The 19,158-nt window shown below is 36.6% G+C and overlaps 1 protein-coding gene across 1 annotated transcript in view; it reads left to right on the forward strand.

Moving 5' to 3' along the window:
* Positions 1-19,158, forward strand: part of CNTN1 (contactin 1) — a gene marked incomplete at its 5' end in the record, with an annotated part of 73,393 nt that overhangs the window by 4,967 nt on the left and 49,268 nt on the right. Inside the window, 9 exon segments of the mRNA XM_010006296.1 lie at positions 1,741-1,836; positions 2,818-3,024; positions 4,284-4,380; positions 4,535-4,716; positions 5,847-5,971; positions 7,912-8,029; positions 9,632-9,782; positions 10,283-10,410; positions 12,945-13,120. Coding sequence (XP_010004598.1) covers positions 1,741-1,836; positions 2,818-3,024; positions 4,284-4,380; positions 4,535-4,716; positions 5,847-5,971; positions 7,912-8,029; positions 9,632-9,782; positions 10,283-10,410; positions 12,945-13,120 — 1,280 coding nt within the window.

Raw genomic sequence — 19,158 nt, forward strand, 5'->3', positions numbered from 1 at the left:
ATACTGTATGAGTACAAGTATTCCACTTTGTGTGAAGAACTTCCATGGCTTCAGTTATAAAGCCTGTCTGGTCAAATAGCTAATTCTTCCTAAGTCTGGTATATTTAATTTCTTTGTCATAAAAATGAATATTGCAAATTAATTGGGAGCTAGTTGTGGAGAACTTAATGCATTCATTGCAATAAGGCACAGGGTAAAATTACATAAATAAATGTGAGGGCTCAGAAGCCCTTAAAATGGCACATTACAATGCCTACCATTTAGGCACTGATCCGTTCAAGATCCAGTCAGTCACTGGTGAGATCTGTGTTATCTCTGGTCTGTTTGAGCAAAATAAACATTAGTATTTCAGAAGCTGGGAGAGATGTCTTTCCTGGACACTGCTGTAACTCTCTTTGAGTTTTTTTCATGCATTTGACACAGTTAAATAACATTTGCTTCCCAGCTACTTGTAGTCATTCAGATCTGACAGTGGTGACTGGCCTTGGAGGAATCCTTTACCTGTGCCGTATTTAGTAAATGTAGCAGTTGTTACAAAGTTAAGGAATTAATATTTTTAGATAATGTAAAGTGTCTACTGGATCTGTCTAACTATACATTGCAATTTACAGTAGTGAATAAATAATCTCTGTTTAATAATTATCTTCTTAATCTGTTTTTGCATGTAGCTCTGTGCTGATTTTTTCTGTATTGTTTCTGACTGGTTGCCCTTGAACTTCAGCTTTTAGTTAGATCTCAGAGCCAGCCTTGGGAGTTCAGTGGAACTGGATAGCTGCCTGCCACTGAAGAAAGCTGAAATAATATGAATGAAGTTGGCCCAGATGGTTTCTATGGTAGAATATTGCAGTCAGAGGCTCTGCACTTGGCTATTAGGGATGTGTGTGCACAGTAGCAACACAGTAGCGTTACAGCTGCAGTCAGGATCCCTGCAATCTCGCTGTGCTTGTGAGAAACTTCACAAGAGATGTTCCCTGCCTCAGGATGCTTATAGTTTAATTTCAGACTAAATAGACAAAATTAGATTGAAAAGAAGCAAAGTGCAATTATTGATCTAGTTGAAGTTACTCACACAACTGCTGTCTTATCACTACAAGATACCATTACTGTTCTCCCACAGTCTGTGGCATGATATTTAGCTCCATGAAGGACTTGTTTCTTTATCCTCTAATAGCAGTCTTGTTATGCTGCTGCATTGAAGTTGGTTTAAAGAGGGTCACCTAAGGTTTCTTCTTCTGGGATCTGAGCCACTTCTGTCCCAAACCACTGACGAAAAAGATGTGTCTGAGCTAACTGCTTCCCAGTCCTTGGCTGCTGGAGTTCTCAGGGAGGACAGCCAGGTCATTTTAGAGAAGCCACTTAAAGTTACAGTAAAGAATTAACCTCACATTTTTGAGAATCCAGTTGAAAGATGAAGTAAAGTCCTTTTCCTTTATCTTTCTTGGATTTTCTTTCTTCAAACATAGTTCATCCAGCTACTCTTAGGGATACAATCTGCACCACTTTTTTTTCCCTTGGCATTTGTGGTTATAATGACTAAAATACGGTAAAAAATTAATTGCACTTGATAATAACAAAGTTTAAATGAACAAGACTGGCATTATGACTCCACAGGTATCTATCTAGCTGCCAGGTATTATTGCATTTCTATATTTATATCTACACAGCTGAAAATTACAATAATAATAAAATTATTGTAGTGAAAAAAACACAGTTTTCCTCCCCTCCCTTTTTTTAAACTAGATCTGGATCCCTTTCCACCTGAGGAACGCTATGAGGTGAAGGTACGAGAAGGTGTTGGAGCAGTGCTTCTTTGTGAGCCCCCTTACCATTACCCAGGTAATTTATTTCAAAGTGCTTCATCTTCAACTGCTTAAGAGAGCAAGACAAAATAATGTTTATTGTAATTTTTTAAGTTTACTTAAACAGTAACTTTTCTGTAGCTTGAGAATCCCCATTTAGGTTAGGTTTCCATTTTTAATATATGCTTGTAGTTGATCATATGTGAAGACTATTGTTGAATTTGCAAACATTTTTGATAATACAAATAGCATGACTTAAACTAATCTGGGTAATAGAGAGGAGGTTTGGCCTACCTTTCAAAAGACCTGAGTACTGTCACTGTGTCTCTACCACCCTGGAGTTTCTACTGGCTTTGGACAGGGCCCAGCTCCATTCCACCTAATGAAGTCACCATAACAGAAATGATCATGGTGGCGTGATTGATGATCTGGAAGTGCCTTTCTCTCAGCAATAGCTGAGAGAATCTGAATATCTCTGCAGAGATTATGCCCATAACCTCAAGCATCTCCAGTTCCATCTTGAGTGGTGAATTTGGCTGTTAGCTTCTCTTTTACCTTGTAAAATTGAATAACATTTTAGCTTTTATACTCTGTGTGCAAGTATCTCAAGGAACTGGAGAACTGAGACATATTTCTAGTTAAAATTTCTGTCTGCGATACTGACAAAGCCTTCCCAGCCTCTCAGTTGGGTCAGGGCAAGACCCAGCTGCCCATCTCCTCCCACCACACTGCAATTCCCATGGGAAGGTTGTGCCCAAGGAGATCTGTGCACACTGTAGCCAGGTCCACAGCAATCTGCACTCCTGGCAGCAGTACCTGGATGTTCAATGTAAGCAGATACGAGCTGCCTGCAGAGACGTGTGTATTCTCTCTCACATAGCTGCCTCTCCCAAAGAAAAGATGCGTAAGCTAGAAATCAGAGTGAAATAATGTATATGCAGATATATGAAGACAGTATTCCATGGCTTAGTAGCTGGTAGTTGGCTTTTAATATTGACCAGAACATATTTTTCTCCAGATGATCTCAGTTATCGCTGGCTTCTAAATGAGTTCCCAGTATTCATTGCTTTGGACAAGCGACGATTTGTGTCACAGACAAATGGAAACCTCTACATTGCAAATGTAGAAGCATCAGATAAGGGCAATTATTCATGTTTTGTGTCCAGCCCGTCAATAACAAAGAGTGTATTCAGTAAATTTATACCACTTATCCCACAGTCAGATCGTAAGTATTTATTGGAAACACTATATGCATGCAATTCTAAGCGTGTTTTAATTTTGCTCGTTCATAACAACTTTCAGCTCTGTGAAGAGAATTATTTGGCAAGTTACAGTGGCTACTGTGCAGTGTTATTTTATTTTCCACATACAGAGGTCCAGATCATTCCCATCCCCAATGAAATCTCTGTGAAGGAAATCTCCCCAGATTCATTCACAAACTTTCTTTTGTGATAGAGTTTTCATCCCCAGAGTCCCCATCTCTTTTATGTGATAACGTGCTGTACTCATCCCAAAATCTTTTTCTGATCTTTGCGTTGGTTCAAAGGGATATGACTATAAAGCAGAAACTTTATGTAAAAGTGGAAAAACAGCTTCAAGAATTTTTAATTTTTTTTTTCCCTAGGAAATCCCCCATGAAAATGGAAAATCCTTTTCCTGTGTTGAAATTTCCTATCCAATGGTGGCCTAAGGCTTTGTGTGTCATGGACAAGCTCCTAAAACACCCATGTGGCTTTGTGTCTACTAGATTATTCTCTGCCATTTCTTAATGAAAACTGCATGTTTTCCAAACGTAACGAAGTTCCCTTTTGCCATTTTAGACTGTCAATTACTAGAGTCTCATAAATTCATCATCAGAATTCCAGTGCCCCTTTTATTTGTTAAATGTCCCAGATTACAGTGAAGAACTGTGATTGAATTTGGTTAATTATAAGTCAGTGGTATTAGTCTAAATTTTCCATGTCCAATACTCACACTGAGATCGTAATCTAGAAGAAGTGCAAGAGGAGTACTATAGGGATCACCATTAGGTAGATTTGATTACATTTGCATCCTTGTGGCCTCATTAAGCTGCAGATCTGCTGGCTCTAACCCATTCATACTTACTAAGATAATATTGAGCTTAAATTCACAATTCAAAATATTCCATCCAGTAAAAGCATCTGTGGAAAACAGAGACTCAGGCTTTTGTCTGTCCACATGCACAGTACCTTGTCACACTTCAAATGCAAGTAAATAGGTCTATGCTAAAGCACTGTGCTGTAAAAAATTTTAAGCATCACCATCCAAAGATAATCAGTTCCTGAGTAAAACAATTCTGCCTTACTATTAAAAGTTCAGTGCTGCCTCAGACTTCATGGAAGGCCAGGCTATTTATTCACTGTAAAAAAGAATTTTAAGAACAGTTTTCTTGAACTGTGGAAGTTTTTGTAGCTCAATGCATTTGTGCTGTGCCTCTTTTGAGAATCTCTTTTTTCATGTTAGGTGCAAAAGTATATCCTGCTGATATCAAGGTAAAGTTCAAGGACACTTATGCTCTCCTGGGGCAAAACGTGACGCTGGAGTGTTTTGCTCTTGGGAAGTAAGTATGTTTTAAAGTTACTGTAGAGCACTGTTTGCTTTCATATTCCAGGGAATGAAAATACATGTCTCATCATCAAACACTTTTTTGTAGTCTGCAATTTACCAGCCAGTTCTTGAACATGCTGATTTGTACTTTACTGTACCTTTTCAAGTCCGGTTCCTGAACTGAGATGGAGCAAATACCTTGAACCCATGCCAGCCACGGCTGAGATAAGCATGTCTGGTGCAGTTCTTAAGATCTTCAATATTCAGTATGAAGATGAAGGACTTTATGAGTGTGAAGCTGAAAACTATAAAGGAAAAGATAAACATCAAGCAAGAGTTTATGTACAAGGTAGGTAAAACAATTTCATTCTTCATGGTCTATCTTGCTTGTTAGTTACGTTGGAAGTATCTTTGTTCCCACACTTGATGTCAGTTGTGACTTGTTGCATCATTCCGACACACTGCTGTTCTCAAGTTATTAGGGCAAAATGAGAAAATCATGCCCTGAATGCCAGACGTTTTTGTGTATTAATTGAACACATACTCAGTTTGTCTGGTTATGGTAGCTGTATATACACCTTGACAGCAATTTGTATTAGTATTAATATAATTATGCATAACAAAAATGAAATACATTTACAGTATTTGAAAAAAAAAACAACCAGGAAGAAAAAGATACCATTATATTTGTTTTGCTCTCTGGTTTCCTCATTTTTATTGTCTTTTCTAACTGTCTTAATTCTATTAATAGCTGCAGGCAATTCTTTATTCCTTCAGCCTCTGTCCCTTTCCCTTGTGCATTTGTTTAAATGAGGGAATCAAAAAACCCTAATTTACTGCTCATAGTGGAATAATCCCAAGTAACCTGACTCCTTGACTGACACTTATGCCATAAAAATATGACATAAAAAGATAATACATTACACTTGAATTACATTCAGAAGACTTTTTTTGTCTCTTTCAATTGACTGTACAGAGTATTTCCTGGGTTAAGATCCTCAGTAAGTGCTTGAACTTCAGTGGGATAAATGCAAAATTGGTGTGGGAAGGTTGCTATAGGCAAAACTAATACATAAATTTGTTCCTAAATGCTGGGACATTTTCAATGTTAATTTCTTAAACAGCTGAACCAAGAGAGTATTTTTCCTAGAGATCCATTCAGTACAGTTCCATGTAATTTTAGCTATAATTTAAGGTGTTACTGAATAAGTTCCACAATGTAAGCAGTAGCTTACATTCATTAAGCATTATTTCAATTCCATATTTTCTTCTCATAAAAAATGATTTGAAGTTATTTTGAGTTTATGTGGTATGACAAAAACATCTTCATTCATTCTTGTGCTGCTGCGTTGCTGAGTTATCATTACTTTGTGTGGCCTCTGAAGTATCATGGAAAAAGCAGTGGAATAAACAGATTGTAATGCTAATTAAATATGATCTGGTTTATTTACAAGGCATTATGTTGTTTTTATTTTTTAGCTGCTCCTGAGTGGGTGGAACATATCAATGACACAGAGAAGGATATAGGCAGTGACCTCTACTGGCCTTGTGTAGCTGCAGGCAAGCCTATTCCAACAATTAGATGGTTGAAGAACGGTGTCTCGGTAAGTATATAGCAGTAATCAATGCAGGATTGATTGGTTAGCTGATGGAAACATTATTTTGAAGCATGTATTATTAAAAGGTTAAAGAAAATTAGTTACAGTAATACAAATATTTGCTGGTTCCATGTGCCTTAGTCATTAAAATCTATTTTTTATAGTTTTATCTCAGTCTTATGTTTCAAAATGCATTTCTCCAGGGTATTTAATATTTGGCTCTGAATTATGAACTTGCCTTTTTACCGCATGTTTGGGAAGCGGATATGCTTTTTCCTCAAGGCCTTTATGAGCAAATGCTATTTTCATCCCTCTGAATAAAAAATATGAGCTTCTCTCTAAAAGAATCCTTGTTACCATATTAAACACGAGTGTATCTAAAAATTTAAGAAGTCAGTAGTGACAAAAGAAAAAATAATAATTTTATTGTAGAATTATTTTATACTTTATCATACTTTTTTTAGCCACATAATATTGCATTAGTTTCATTATTTTAGGTGATGTGAAGTTTAAATGAATCACCATTTTATAGGTTATTGCATTGGATATTTTGTTTAAATGAAGTAGATTTTCTGTCCAGGCATTTCAATAAAATGTTTGATACCCATTGCTTATACTGTATGATGAGCCATTAAAGAACAAAGAGAGTGGAAGTGGACACAATGTAAGGCTGCATCTGTCGAGCTCTGGTGACACCGATCTTGGCAAGCAAACAAAAAAACGACAATGAGGCAGCGTTGTTTTGGCTGCATAACTTAAGAAAAATGTGGGAGGTTGGAGGGAGAACAAGGATATCACCATCTGCCATATGGAGATGGCTAAACCAGAAAAAACAATGCTGTTTTCTAGGTTTTTTAGCTATTACAAACAAGTAATTTAGCCATTGAATTGCTTGATGGTCTTCACTGAACTTGGCTTTTGTTGACAAATCTGCAGAGCGGATTTCAGGAGGCGGCGTGCGATTCTCCAGTAGCGCACCAGAAGATGATGGGTTAATAGTATGAAGTGATTTCAAATGGAAAAATAAAATAATGTTTAAATTGCCTTGAGAATATACCTTGTTTCTAAATCAGATAATTTTTAATTAGGTATTTCACTTAGCAAAAACCTAAGATTTCTTTTAACCAATCTGTTTTAAATGTTTTTCATTCTTATGTAAAACAGTACAGAAAATATGATCCCTTTAATCTATTTTGTTTCAGATAAATCTATTTTGTTTCCTTTTAATCTTCCACTACTCCATGCACTCCAGTTGACTCGTATACAAAGTTTGAAGCTTTTCAGCTTCATTTTTACATGAAAACAGCATTTATTACATGATATTTCAAAAAAATATTGACATTTATTTGTAATTTACAAAATATCTCACCATGCTGTAGAAATGTATCAAGTACTTAATTTTTATTTACTATATTTTCTTTTTATATTAAAACGAAGTGGCTAGAAAATATTTTATACTACCTCCCAGAAGAATCTTAAAAAAAACTACCATATTGGGACCTACTTTCTCCTTTTACTGTTTTAAAACAATGTACCTATAACATATTCAACACTGAGCATGGCAAAACAAAGCTTATGTGCATAAAATAAATTTAATTTCTTATTTCTTAGTTCTGAATCAGTAGTGATTGCATTGGTATGGTAACAGAGGACTGAAGAATATATGTATATAATGACACTCAGCTATGATTTTTATAGAAAAATATCAATCAGCACTGAATTGTCATTTAAAAGGAAAAAAAAAAAGAAGGTGAATGCATTGTCACATAGACTGAAATGTAACATGCATCAAATAAAATCTCATCAATGTCTGAATGTTTTGTGAGGGACTCTTTTCTGAACACTATCACTGAAAAAAACCAGGGAAGAAGTGTGGATGGGTGTGAATTCTTCAGCACATATAATCCATATGCATATCTTCTTGTTTTATTGATTCTGTGTTTTAGTTCCGGAAAGGTGAACTAAGAATGCAAAGTCTGACCTTTGACGATGCCGGCATGTACCAATGTATAGCTGAAAATATGCATGGAATCATTTATGCAAATGCTGAACTGAAGATTGTGGGTCAGTGGGATTGTTCACTTTATATTTTATTTCAGATTTAAGTAAGATAGCAGTCATATTCGCAAGCATTATTTGGTAACAAATTCCTGTGAGGATAAGGCTAAGAACCCTCACTGAATCTAGGCGAGATGGGGTTTATTTGAGCTCCTTAGCTGGGTTTTGGCGACTAATCGAGGAATTAAGTTGCTAATTTATGTTTGCTGTATTATTTCTGATGTTTGCTTGTTGCTGTTACCCCTCAGAGGAACTGGCAGTGCAGTAATTATATGAAGTGTATGGAGCTGCTGTCTGAACTCTCATTCTTACAAAGCTGTTGAGAAGTGTTTTCTTTTTTTCTAACCTATGCTCACTCTTCTGCGGAGAAAAATATGTTTATTTAGAAGCCATGTTGTCAGTCACCAGCCCTTTGAAGCTCTTCCTGTTCACTCTCCCCTTTACTTTTGCTTCTACAACCCACTACAAGCAGCTGCAATGCTTGCGTGCAATATAGTTGTCCCATTTAATGGTTGGGTGTAGTTACTAATCGATTGTGTTAACCTCAGAAGCATCCTATTGCAAGTTTGCCTTTCAGATCCAGAGTGCTCAGGCTTAAAACAATTTCTGACATTTTAACTTATGTCATTAGAGCAGGTGTACTGGCCGTATGACATGGCTTTAATAGGCAGTTTCCCTGCATTAGCTACCCTGGGTTTTTTCCATCTGACACTTGCCTACAGAATTCCCCAACAGCTAAGCTATTCTTTACTTCCACAAGAGCTAAACTACTCTTGACTTCCTCACCCCATTACCTGCCAATACTTCATCCTTCACTGTTATTCCATTACTATGTACTCACTACCAGCCTGGGTTTCCCAGAAATGAGTGCTTTTTGCATGCACATTTTCAAAGTGCACTGTTGGTAAGATGTGGATGTTTATCAGTTTTTCTTGGCGGTGCTTTACTGAAGTAATAGCTCTGATTCCTGAAGCTGTGCACTCACTTGCTGACGCAATTAACAATGATGGTACACCAAGAAGCAAACTAATTAATAGCATTTTTTCTATTATTTGGTTACAAATAAAGAGAAAACTAGTAAGTAAAGGTCTGACCTCACATACTTAAGTGTGGTGCTTGCTACAGTCATGTCTCTTTACTCTTGTACATCTAAGAGTGCACCTAAGGCCAGCCAGTGAGAAAACTACAAAGAGGTAGAGGAGCAAAACCTTTAAGTTGCTTGAGGGCAGTTAAAACCATTGAAAAGCAACCCAACCATTATTTGAAAGTATGATCAAGTTGGGCTCTAGGAATCTAAATTTCATTAGAACTGATCAAAAGGCCTTTGAAAGGGAGGAACTTTCTATTGATTTCTGGGGACTTTGATCTTGTTATATTAAACTTAGATGGGGGCTCAGAAATCAAGAGATAAAAACCTCTAGTGTAACACAGCATAGGACTACATCGTGATTTTTCCTGTTTCTTTCAGATCACCATCTACTTCTCATCACATCTCTTTATTAATATTTTCTTAGTGGTTCTGTCATTCTGTAGTTCTGTAATTTATCTTCATGTTGCAAACAAATCGTATTCTGCAGAAAAATCACTAACATAGGTTCTCGTTTTCAGCTTCACCCCCTACGTTTGAACTGAATCCTATGAAGAAGAAAATCCTAGCTGCTAAAGGGGGCCGTGTGATCATTGAATGCAAGCCTAAAGCTGCTCCTAAGCCAAAATTCTCATGGAGCAAAGGAACAGAATTGCTTGTAAATGGGAGCCGGTTAGTATCGACTGTTAGTGGACACTGAATCTTAAAAATACTTCCTTAAGTTCCTGTTTATCCTGTAGGCGAGTTGTCACTTTTTGCAGATTTCAGGTGCAGGAGAATGTGTAATTTCAGGAAAACTATATGCTAAAATGTTGCTAGCATTGTGGATCCGGATAGCTAGCAGGGTATCCAACCTTAACCAGTCCCTCTGGTGCCGTTCACATTTCAGAAGTGAATCACAAAGCTGTAAGAAATCACAAAACTGTGAGAACTGTAAAAAAAGTATTCAGATGACTACAAGTGACTGAAAGTACACTCACTTGCAACAATGTGAGACATCTAATCATACCACAGTCTATTTAAATACCTTTGGCTACAGAAGTGTTTACAGTAGTTAGATGTGAGCTTCCAAGAGAAGTTTGTGATTCATCTTTTCACAATCCTTACTGAAAATACTGCTTTCTAAACGACATACTTAATTTCTCTTGCTGTATTTTTTGCACTCTCGATAGCATACGTATCTGGGATGATGGGAGCCTGGAAATTATCAATGTCACAAAGCTGGATGAAGGTCGCTACACCTGTTTTGCAGAAAATAACCGAGGAAAAGCTAATAGCACCGGTGTCCTAGAAATGACAGGTAAACCTCTAAACTGCATTAGTTTCTTTCAGGTAGGATCCCTTAATTCAAAATCACTATTTTTGTTCCAGCATGGCACTGCTTTTGCAAGCCATTTTATATCTTTTCTTTCTAATTGAATTGCTCATTAGACAATGAATTGAAACTTTTAAAACACATTGCTTAGTAGAAACTGTGTATATTGGCACCAATTCTGAGACTGCGTCTCAGTTTTCATGATTGAGTTTTTCATCCATTAAATTGACATATTTTGAGGCTTTCTCTCAATATGGTGGCTTAGTGCTCAGGCTAAGATATAATATGACTCAAACAGAGTATTTTATTAATTTTTTTTTGGTGGGGTGAACAAGTCTGAGAGAGCATTGCAGGTAAAGAAACATGCATTAAATTTGTGACACAAGGCATATGATAGCCATATGATTATGTGTTATATTGTCTTTTTTTTATGGGTATAAATATTTACTGATTGAATAGTGATATCTTTAGTTGTGAATTTTCAATCTGAAGTCAAATAAACCAAAAGCTGCAGAATAGAGACAGGAGAGATGACATTCACGAACAGCTCTGTCTATCAAGTATTGCTGATAGTGGAAGAGTCATTTATAAGATACATTTTTTAATGTCTGTTCCAAAAATCATGCTGGAAGTGTCAGCTTAATGCCACAATATTGATGTACTAATGTAAGAATTTATCTGTATAATCTGATCATACGAAAGGATTTTTCTGGTTGATTTATACCAAATTTATTGTACCCAATTATTTGTAAGACTTTATTTTGATTTTTTTTTATTAATTTGTTTAATGTTTGCAGTTACTTTTTATCAACTTCTGCAGTTTTATATATCTTAATATTATTATCAAGCATTTAATTATTTTGAAACATCGTGTAGATTTCCATCTTCTTAATAGCCACATCTAAAATCAGGACATTTGCATACTCAGTCTGCACAGTGAAACACTGCCAGATGTTTATAAATTAGGTATAAATAATTTTAAAATTGTTGAGAATTTTGCTCCAATTATTCTAAAAGGAAAACCAAAAGCCAAAGACATCTCCCTTGCATCACATCAGAAGCAGAAGGGCCAGATGACATATTCCAAAGTTATTTTTACATTGTGGATGATTATGAGGGTTGACAAAGAATGCTTTGAAAATGGTATTCCCAAGCACATTGTGTGAGCCATAAAACTTCTCAGACATTGCACATGACTACAGGAAATGAAAAAGTTAAATCTGAAGCTGACAGGCACTTGAAAGTTTGATGTTTTTTCACACATTTCTTTTTGTTCAGTGCCACTGAACTACTCTTTCCACAACTTCTTAGGCTGGTAGAGTACTTTATGTAAGCATTTAGACCATCACTGATGGCAGACCCAAGTGCTGAATGTACAGGGACAATGCTAGAATGGAACAGCTCTCCTAAGCCTGTGTCTATGGCTGGGACATTAGAGATCAGTTGTTAACAGGTTACTCCAATGCCCAGTGAGATACTCCATTCTGTAACAGCCAGTAGTTGTGCCATTCTAGTAGTCTCAGTATTAGGCAGGTTTTAGATTGTTAGAGTAGGATCCAGGGCAAGGTTTCTCTCCAGAGCAGATAGACAAAAAATTTATTGAGGATTTTTTATTGTTCTCTGTGCAGTGGAATTTAGGGTGCCCCTTGGAGCATGCTCAAACCTAGGTCTTAACTAATAACTATAGCTTTCTTTCTTACGGCTATTGTCTTCCAGGTTTTGGTACCCTACTCCCACTCCTAATGGAAGCAATGATATTATACGTCATAGAACAAGGAAGATAGTCTGTGGCTTTTTGTTTTATGATAGTATTTTAAAGAGAATTAATAGGTCTCAGTGATCCAGTGAGACCAAAACAGTGTTGCTAAATTGCCATATGAATTTGAAGCACGGACCAAGATCTCTAGCAAGTATCATGAGACCTTTGCCTTTTTTTGCTTCTTTAATAATAAGAGACATTCCCAGAAGATATCTCGGTCTCTTCCTATTATTGTTTTCTCCTACTTTCCACATGTAGCTATTTGCATAGTTTTTTATGCATCCATTATATTGTTTCTCAAGTAAATAAATTAAGATCTCAGTCCCTGCAGTGCTCTAATGGAAATCTGACTCAGCCTGACAATTGAGTACAACTTTCCATGCATTACACATGCATGATTTAAAACATAAGAAATATTATAATTAAAAAAAAGAACACAACACAAATAACATAAGATTAGTCATCTGTCTTATTTTTACTTGAGATATAGTCAATTAATAAAAATAGCTTTAAATAGTCAGTAATGTGATTCAGGGACTGAAACAGCCATTTTCAAAGGACAGGTAAAGAGCAGTTAGGCATTTTAGTTGTAAAAGATTTCCTTTGTTCTCTTTAGCTGGGTCCTTTGAAATGTAGCTGCATTAATAACATGTAACCTAGGATCTGAGGGAGTGGTTTAATGTATAATCAAACAGTTAGAGCTTATATTTGGATAAAATTTATTTATTGGCATTTTCCATGTTTGCTGTTAACTTCACAGAAGCTACAAGGATTACTTTAGCTCCATTGAATGTTGATGTCACTGTTGGAGAGAACGCTACCATGCAATGCATTGCATCCCACGATCCTACATTAGACCTGACATTTATTTGGTCTCTAAATGGATTTGTAATAGATTTTGAGAAAGAGCACGAACATTATGAAAGGAATGTTATGGTAAGATACCATAGAACTTTATTTAATATATGAAAGCCTAGTTTTCTTTATTGTGAGTAGCTGTCTTTTCTCTTCTGCGTTTTCTGTTGTGTTGCTTTAGGTCTAGAAAGATGCAGTAGGCTAGGAACATAAAATTACAATTTAGAAGCCTTACAGACATGTAGAGACTTGGAGGTAAATATCTGAAATCAGATACCTAACTTGATGTGATTTTGGTAGCTCAGTTAAATGCAACTCTGATTAATAGTGAGTGTAACTAATAAAGTAGCCTGATTGTAAACAGGGTGCAAATTATCTTGGAAGAAAGTGTGCATATGAATTCATTTTTACTTACCCATGTTTTTCTCATCAATTTTTGTGGAATTTGGCATGAGACCGGGCCAGATGGTAGGTAGGAGTCAAACAGTCTGTAAACACTGCGTAAGAAGAGTTTGTGTGAAGCCTAAACAAGTTAATACAAAGACACTCGTTTTGGCACATAGAAAGAGGAATCATAGATCTTTTGTGGTTGCATGTATGATTATCTTTTTACAGTCTTCTATCAGGATTATTCAAAATAAGTACTCTGAGTAGAAATCCCTTCTCGTTGTGTCTAATGACACACTAATTTGCCTAATATTTGACAACAAATGCAAAGTGGTTGCCGACGTGTATGTATTTATTTTGTTGTTTGGGGTTTCAATGATAAAAAAATGCTCAAATTTAGATACTTTTTTTTTTTTTTGTGCACCCAAGAGGAACTGCAGATGTGGAGAAAAAAAGGTTGTTAATGGTGCCTTTAGTGTCTGGGAATGCCAGGGGCCATGTTCAGTTTCAGCTTCATGTTCAAAATGATGTGCCATGTAGCAGTGCCTCCCGCAGAGTCATTATCCTAGGCTGGCAATATTATTTGATTTCCATGGACGAAGAGATTCTTTTCCTCTCTTTCTTTCCTAATATCTGTTTATCAACCTGTGAGAAGATGTTTCAAGCATAACTCTTTTATTCTGATTTGGAACAAACCGTTCCTTTGAGTCAGCTTTGCCTCAGCCTGCTCATTTGCTGAGTCATAAACATCTCTAAGAAGTCCCTCTCTCTTTCAGTGAGAGAACATGTCCTTGTCTAACAAGGCAGTAGAAGTATGATAAGATCACTTGGTACCCAGAGATATAAAGGCTGTTCGACCATAAACCAGCCCATAAACCAGCCCAGCAGCTGGTTACTAAGAAGTTTGCAGTGTATTTTGTGTTGCCTCAGGAATTACAAAATATATAAATTTACACTAGTACACTAGCAACATTCAGACAATTTCTGCATATGGTTATTAAGCCACACTTGATAGGTTTTTATTTATGCATCAGTATTAATCAGTGCATAGGAATACCTTGAAAAAGGTTGAATTTCCTCCTAATGGTATTAGTTTGGCCTTAGATAAAGGCCGAAATGAGTCATTTGAAATAAGAGCTTACAGAGTAAAGCCCCATTAAATGTATTCCTTGTAAAACAGCAAATAAACCCACTCTGGTTTTGTAAAATTTTATTTAGCTGATTGCTTTTAGCTACATGACAGAAGTCATGCAAAGAAATTGTATTCCATGAAAAAGAAATCAGGCTGAAAGTGTTGGTGATTTTGTTGTAGTAGGAAGGTGCCTTTACCACAGGACTTTGTAATGCAAGACTGTGTAATTTAAGAGAAAGGAACCTGAGCTTTCTGTTGGTCACATGTTGAACAAAAGCTTTTACAGCATTGACATGCACTTCTGGGTTTTCCTCTTATTAATAAAAATCGAGGGATATTTTTTTCCTTCTAGGGAAAATTAATTCTGAAATTTATTCTTAATTTTAGGGCACTTTCTAGCAAAATGCTTCGAGTGAACAAATATGGGTCTAAATAAGGTTCTCACCATGTGTGTGAAGTGTAATTCTCTCTGATGGTTGACTTACTATTTTTAGGATCTCAGCCACCTGTTTCATCTCTGAGAGTCAGCCAGCGGTTCTGGATCTCCTGATCCCTAATTCTGATTAACTTTGCAGTATTTTAGGCACTTCACTGAAGTGTTTGATTTTAAAATCCAACTTAGACTAACCTAGCTTGGTCTCTACAGACTTCCTATGGTCTAGAGTGAGAGAGCAAAAGGTTGTTTACTTCATATGGACATTGACTCTTGTGCTGGAAGATTTCCTTTTTCAAGAGATCATATAGATGGATACTCAATAGGATGCAAAAGTCACTAAAGTGTGACTAACTCTTAATTAATTTAGACAGTTAAATTTAAGTAGGTTAGAGTCAAAGATCAATTAATTTATTTGTTAGTGCATAACTCCATCATCCTGAGGGATATTTCTTGGTTTGGTGAGTTTCTTTTGCACTTGGTTAATACTGGTAGAAATGTTTGAATCAGGGGCACCTTGTTTTGTGTTTCTGAGCCTTGTGTCTGGGCTTTGAAATATAAAACAAGTGCAGGTGATCTCTGTTCCTCTTCCACAGGCAGCTCAGGCTTCCTCACTCAGGACAGAGGGGAAAGTAGGGGTGCGTTTGATCTCTGGAATTGCCATTTGTATGTATGCAGCGATTCAGCACTGAAGTAATACCAAATGCAGAATTTTTAACAAATTCAACAAATCCAGTACAGACGTTTACATAGAATGTAATTAAGACGAATATGCACTTTCAGTATTTCTATTTCACCCATTTGTTTTTGTATTCTAACATTAAGGGGCCTTCTCCTTCCTATGCGAGTGAAGGCAGTTCTGAGTTCAAGTCACTGGGTGGCGGGTTTGCTCAGGCTTTCTCAGATGCAAAGGCGTGAGCTGGTGGTGCGTTTGACTGCAGCAGCCTTCACTGCTTGTGAAGCCTTCACGGCTTGAAGCTGGGGAGGCCCGTGCTGCCACCCAACCCTTTGCAAACATAAAATAAAAAAAGTATTCCATCATGAATATGAAAGTTACTGGATTTGTGGTGCGGGCGCTCTGTGCTGTGATTTCCTGTTGATGGAGGATTTGGCAATACAGATCGACATGCTGAAACTTTATAACCTACAGTATTTCAGTTCTCAAAATAATACTAATATTGTTGTCACATACATATAATAGCATGCAAATGAATTTCATGTAAATACCTGCACAAGTCTTCTTTCTTTGAGTGGGAGCTTTGGTATCTCCATCATTTGCTGAAGGCGAAACTGACTTGCATTACATTAGTACTAATGCTCATTTATCAGAAGAACATCTCTCAGTGCTGTTTTGATTTCCTATGACATTGATATTTAAAAAATATATTTTCAAAGAAATATATATATTAATTGATTATCTTCCAGAGTCAAAGGGAGTCATCAGAATCTTATTATTAAATTGATTGCTTTTGACTTCAGGTATGATTGTTCCTTTGATTATTTAACTGAGGAACTAAAGATTAACACTTACTTCCAAGTCCCATAGAGATGTAGCACTTCAAGTGATCTGGAAAACTTAATGTTCTGTCGTTTGTTATTTATGGACCTATTTTTTGTCAGGTATATTCAAAGACTGAAAAGTGTGTGTGTATATATATATATACACACACATATATATAAATTATACACTATCAAAACAGTTATTCTTCTAAGTTTATTGCAAAAGATTCTCTTCAATATGTGAAGGTGTGTAGCTTTTTTTTTTTATAAACTATTGGAGCCACAGTAGTCCATTTGTATGTCAGGAGGAGAAGCTCCATATTTGAAGTGGTTCAAGTCAGAAACTTGTACATACACTTAGGAAGGAGTGTAATATTTAGACTGCAATAGTCTGGGTCACATATAGGCGTGCATACATTTTAGAATACTTTCCATACCATCAGTATTCCTGTGTTTGCTGCATTGTTTACTACTTGTCTTAAACAATATCAGTGAACCTGAAACCCTGATGTGTATCTCACCATTTTCTCTTTAGTAAGTTAAACTGAATTGCCATACAAATGTTCAGGAACTTGGCCTGATTGCAAATAACTTTCTTTTAAAATTAGAATTTCTTTTAAATTTAGAATTAAAAGAATGAGCAAGTGGTGATGGAAGAAGACAGTAAGGCTGGATTTTTCGAGACAACAGACTTTTTGCTTGCTCTCTTTTTTTCATATTAGCGGTGAGATTATAAAAAGAACATAAGGAAAAACTGTATTTGGGTGTCTGGGACCCTTTCCCACCTATCAAAATGCAGACCTGTACCACCCCATCATGTAATTTCTGGATCATTTAAAGTACCTTGCTGAAGTGGTTTGTAAGTTCTGTTCTTGGCATCTAGTGCGCTTTTTACATCCCACAGCAGGTACTTTTTCTTTTACTTTTTTTTTTTTATCAGGTGCCTTCATGTTACTTTATATTCATAATACAGCAATGGACCCCCACTCAAAATGCTGAATTCCCCTCTGCTCTGTAAACACAAAATAAAGCTAACAAAAAAGAGAATACCAAAATCGTGGGTGCAAAATAGGAGTAACCAAGGCTATTTAAAAGAGGAACCTGTAACTTGTTGCTTTATTTTTTTTAAATTGTGAGAATTTTTTAATTCTCTTAAATTTTTTGCATACCAAAGAGTCTTTGTTTCTGTTGTTTGTACTTGAGTTCGTTCATATGTGAAATTTACATCTTACATTAAAAAAAAATAAATCACAAAGTAGAAAGCAATCATTCTGTTCCTTTTGTGAAAGGAGAAGAATCAAAGATGCATGACCCTAAACCCTCTGCTGAATTTCTCAGTGATAGGACTAAGATGATTAATGGTTTGAAGCATCTGATGTATGAGGAGGGTCCAAGGGAACTGAGATTATTTAGCCTGCAGAAGAGAAAGGTCAGAAGGATCTTGTCAACATGTATAAATACCTGGTAAGAGGGAACTAAGGAAGATGGAGCCAGACTCTTCTCATTAGCACCCAGTAAGTGGTCGAGAGATGATGAACAGCAACTGATAAACAGGGAATTCCAATTAGACTTAAGAAAAACTTTTTCAATATTAAGGTGGTCAGACGTTGGAAGAGGCTGACAGACATTGGAAGGTTGGACATTGGAAGAGAGGCTATGGAGTCATTAAAAATATTTGGACCAAAGGAGGCCCTGAGCAACTTGTTTCAGTCGACCCTGCTTTGAACAGGGAGGTTGGACAAGACATTCAGGAGTCTCTTCTGTCTTCAACCTTTTTTTGTTTCTGCAATGGTTTAATATACTTGTGTAAAAAATGTAGTTAAATGAAGTGTATTGAATGTTGAAAGCAGATGGCAGTAGTATTTTGCTCAGCCAATACATTTAAATGCTGGTGCATAGTTATTTGTCTAATGGGTTTTCAGTGCCTTTCACTACAATCAGAAGCTCCACTGTTGGAAATAAGGAGCTGGGGTAATGGTCCGAAGCTTGGTACCATCAAAATAGGATTTTTTTCATTGAGAACTGTCAATTTTATTTTAACATTTGGGAATGATTTACCTTACCAGCAGTTTTAATGAGAACTTTGTCCCTCTCTAAAGTACAGAAAGCTTTGCAGTCTTCTAGGACTACATTCATAATATTCTGGAGATGTGTGGCCAGACAGTTACATTAGGTTAAAGTAAAACACAAGAAGAAAGGCCTGTTTCTTCACACCTATTGGATGGGGGAAGGCTGTGGACGTTGTCTACCTGGACTTTGGTAAGGCCTTTGACACTGTCTCCTGAAGTGTTCTCCTGGAAATGCTGGTGAATCATGGCATAGACAAGTGTACTCTTCACTGGGTAAAATCTGGCTGGACGGCTGGGCCCAGAGAGTTGTAGCAAATGGGGTCAAATCTAGTTGGTGACCAGTCACCAGTGGTGTCCTTCAGAGCTCAGTTTTGGGGCCAGTCTTGTTCAATATTTTTATCAGTGATCTGGATAAGGGGTTTGAGTGCAGTAAGTTTGCAGATAACACCTAACTGGGTGGAAGTGTTGATCTGCTTGAGGGTAGGAAGGCTCTACTGAGGGACCTGGACAGGCTGGATAAATGGACCAAGGACAATTGCATGAGGTTCAATAAGGCCAAGTGCCAGGTCCTGCATTTCAGTCACAACAACCCCAGGCA

This window comes from Chaetura pelagica, unplaced genomic scaffold (assembly GCF_000747805.2).
Source record: "Chaetura pelagica isolate M959 unplaced genomic scaffold, ChaPel_1.0 scaffold108, whole genome shotgun sequence".
Taxonomy (NCBI): domain Eukaryota; kingdom Metazoa; phylum Chordata; class Aves; order Apodiformes; family Apodidae; genus Chaetura; species Chaetura pelagica.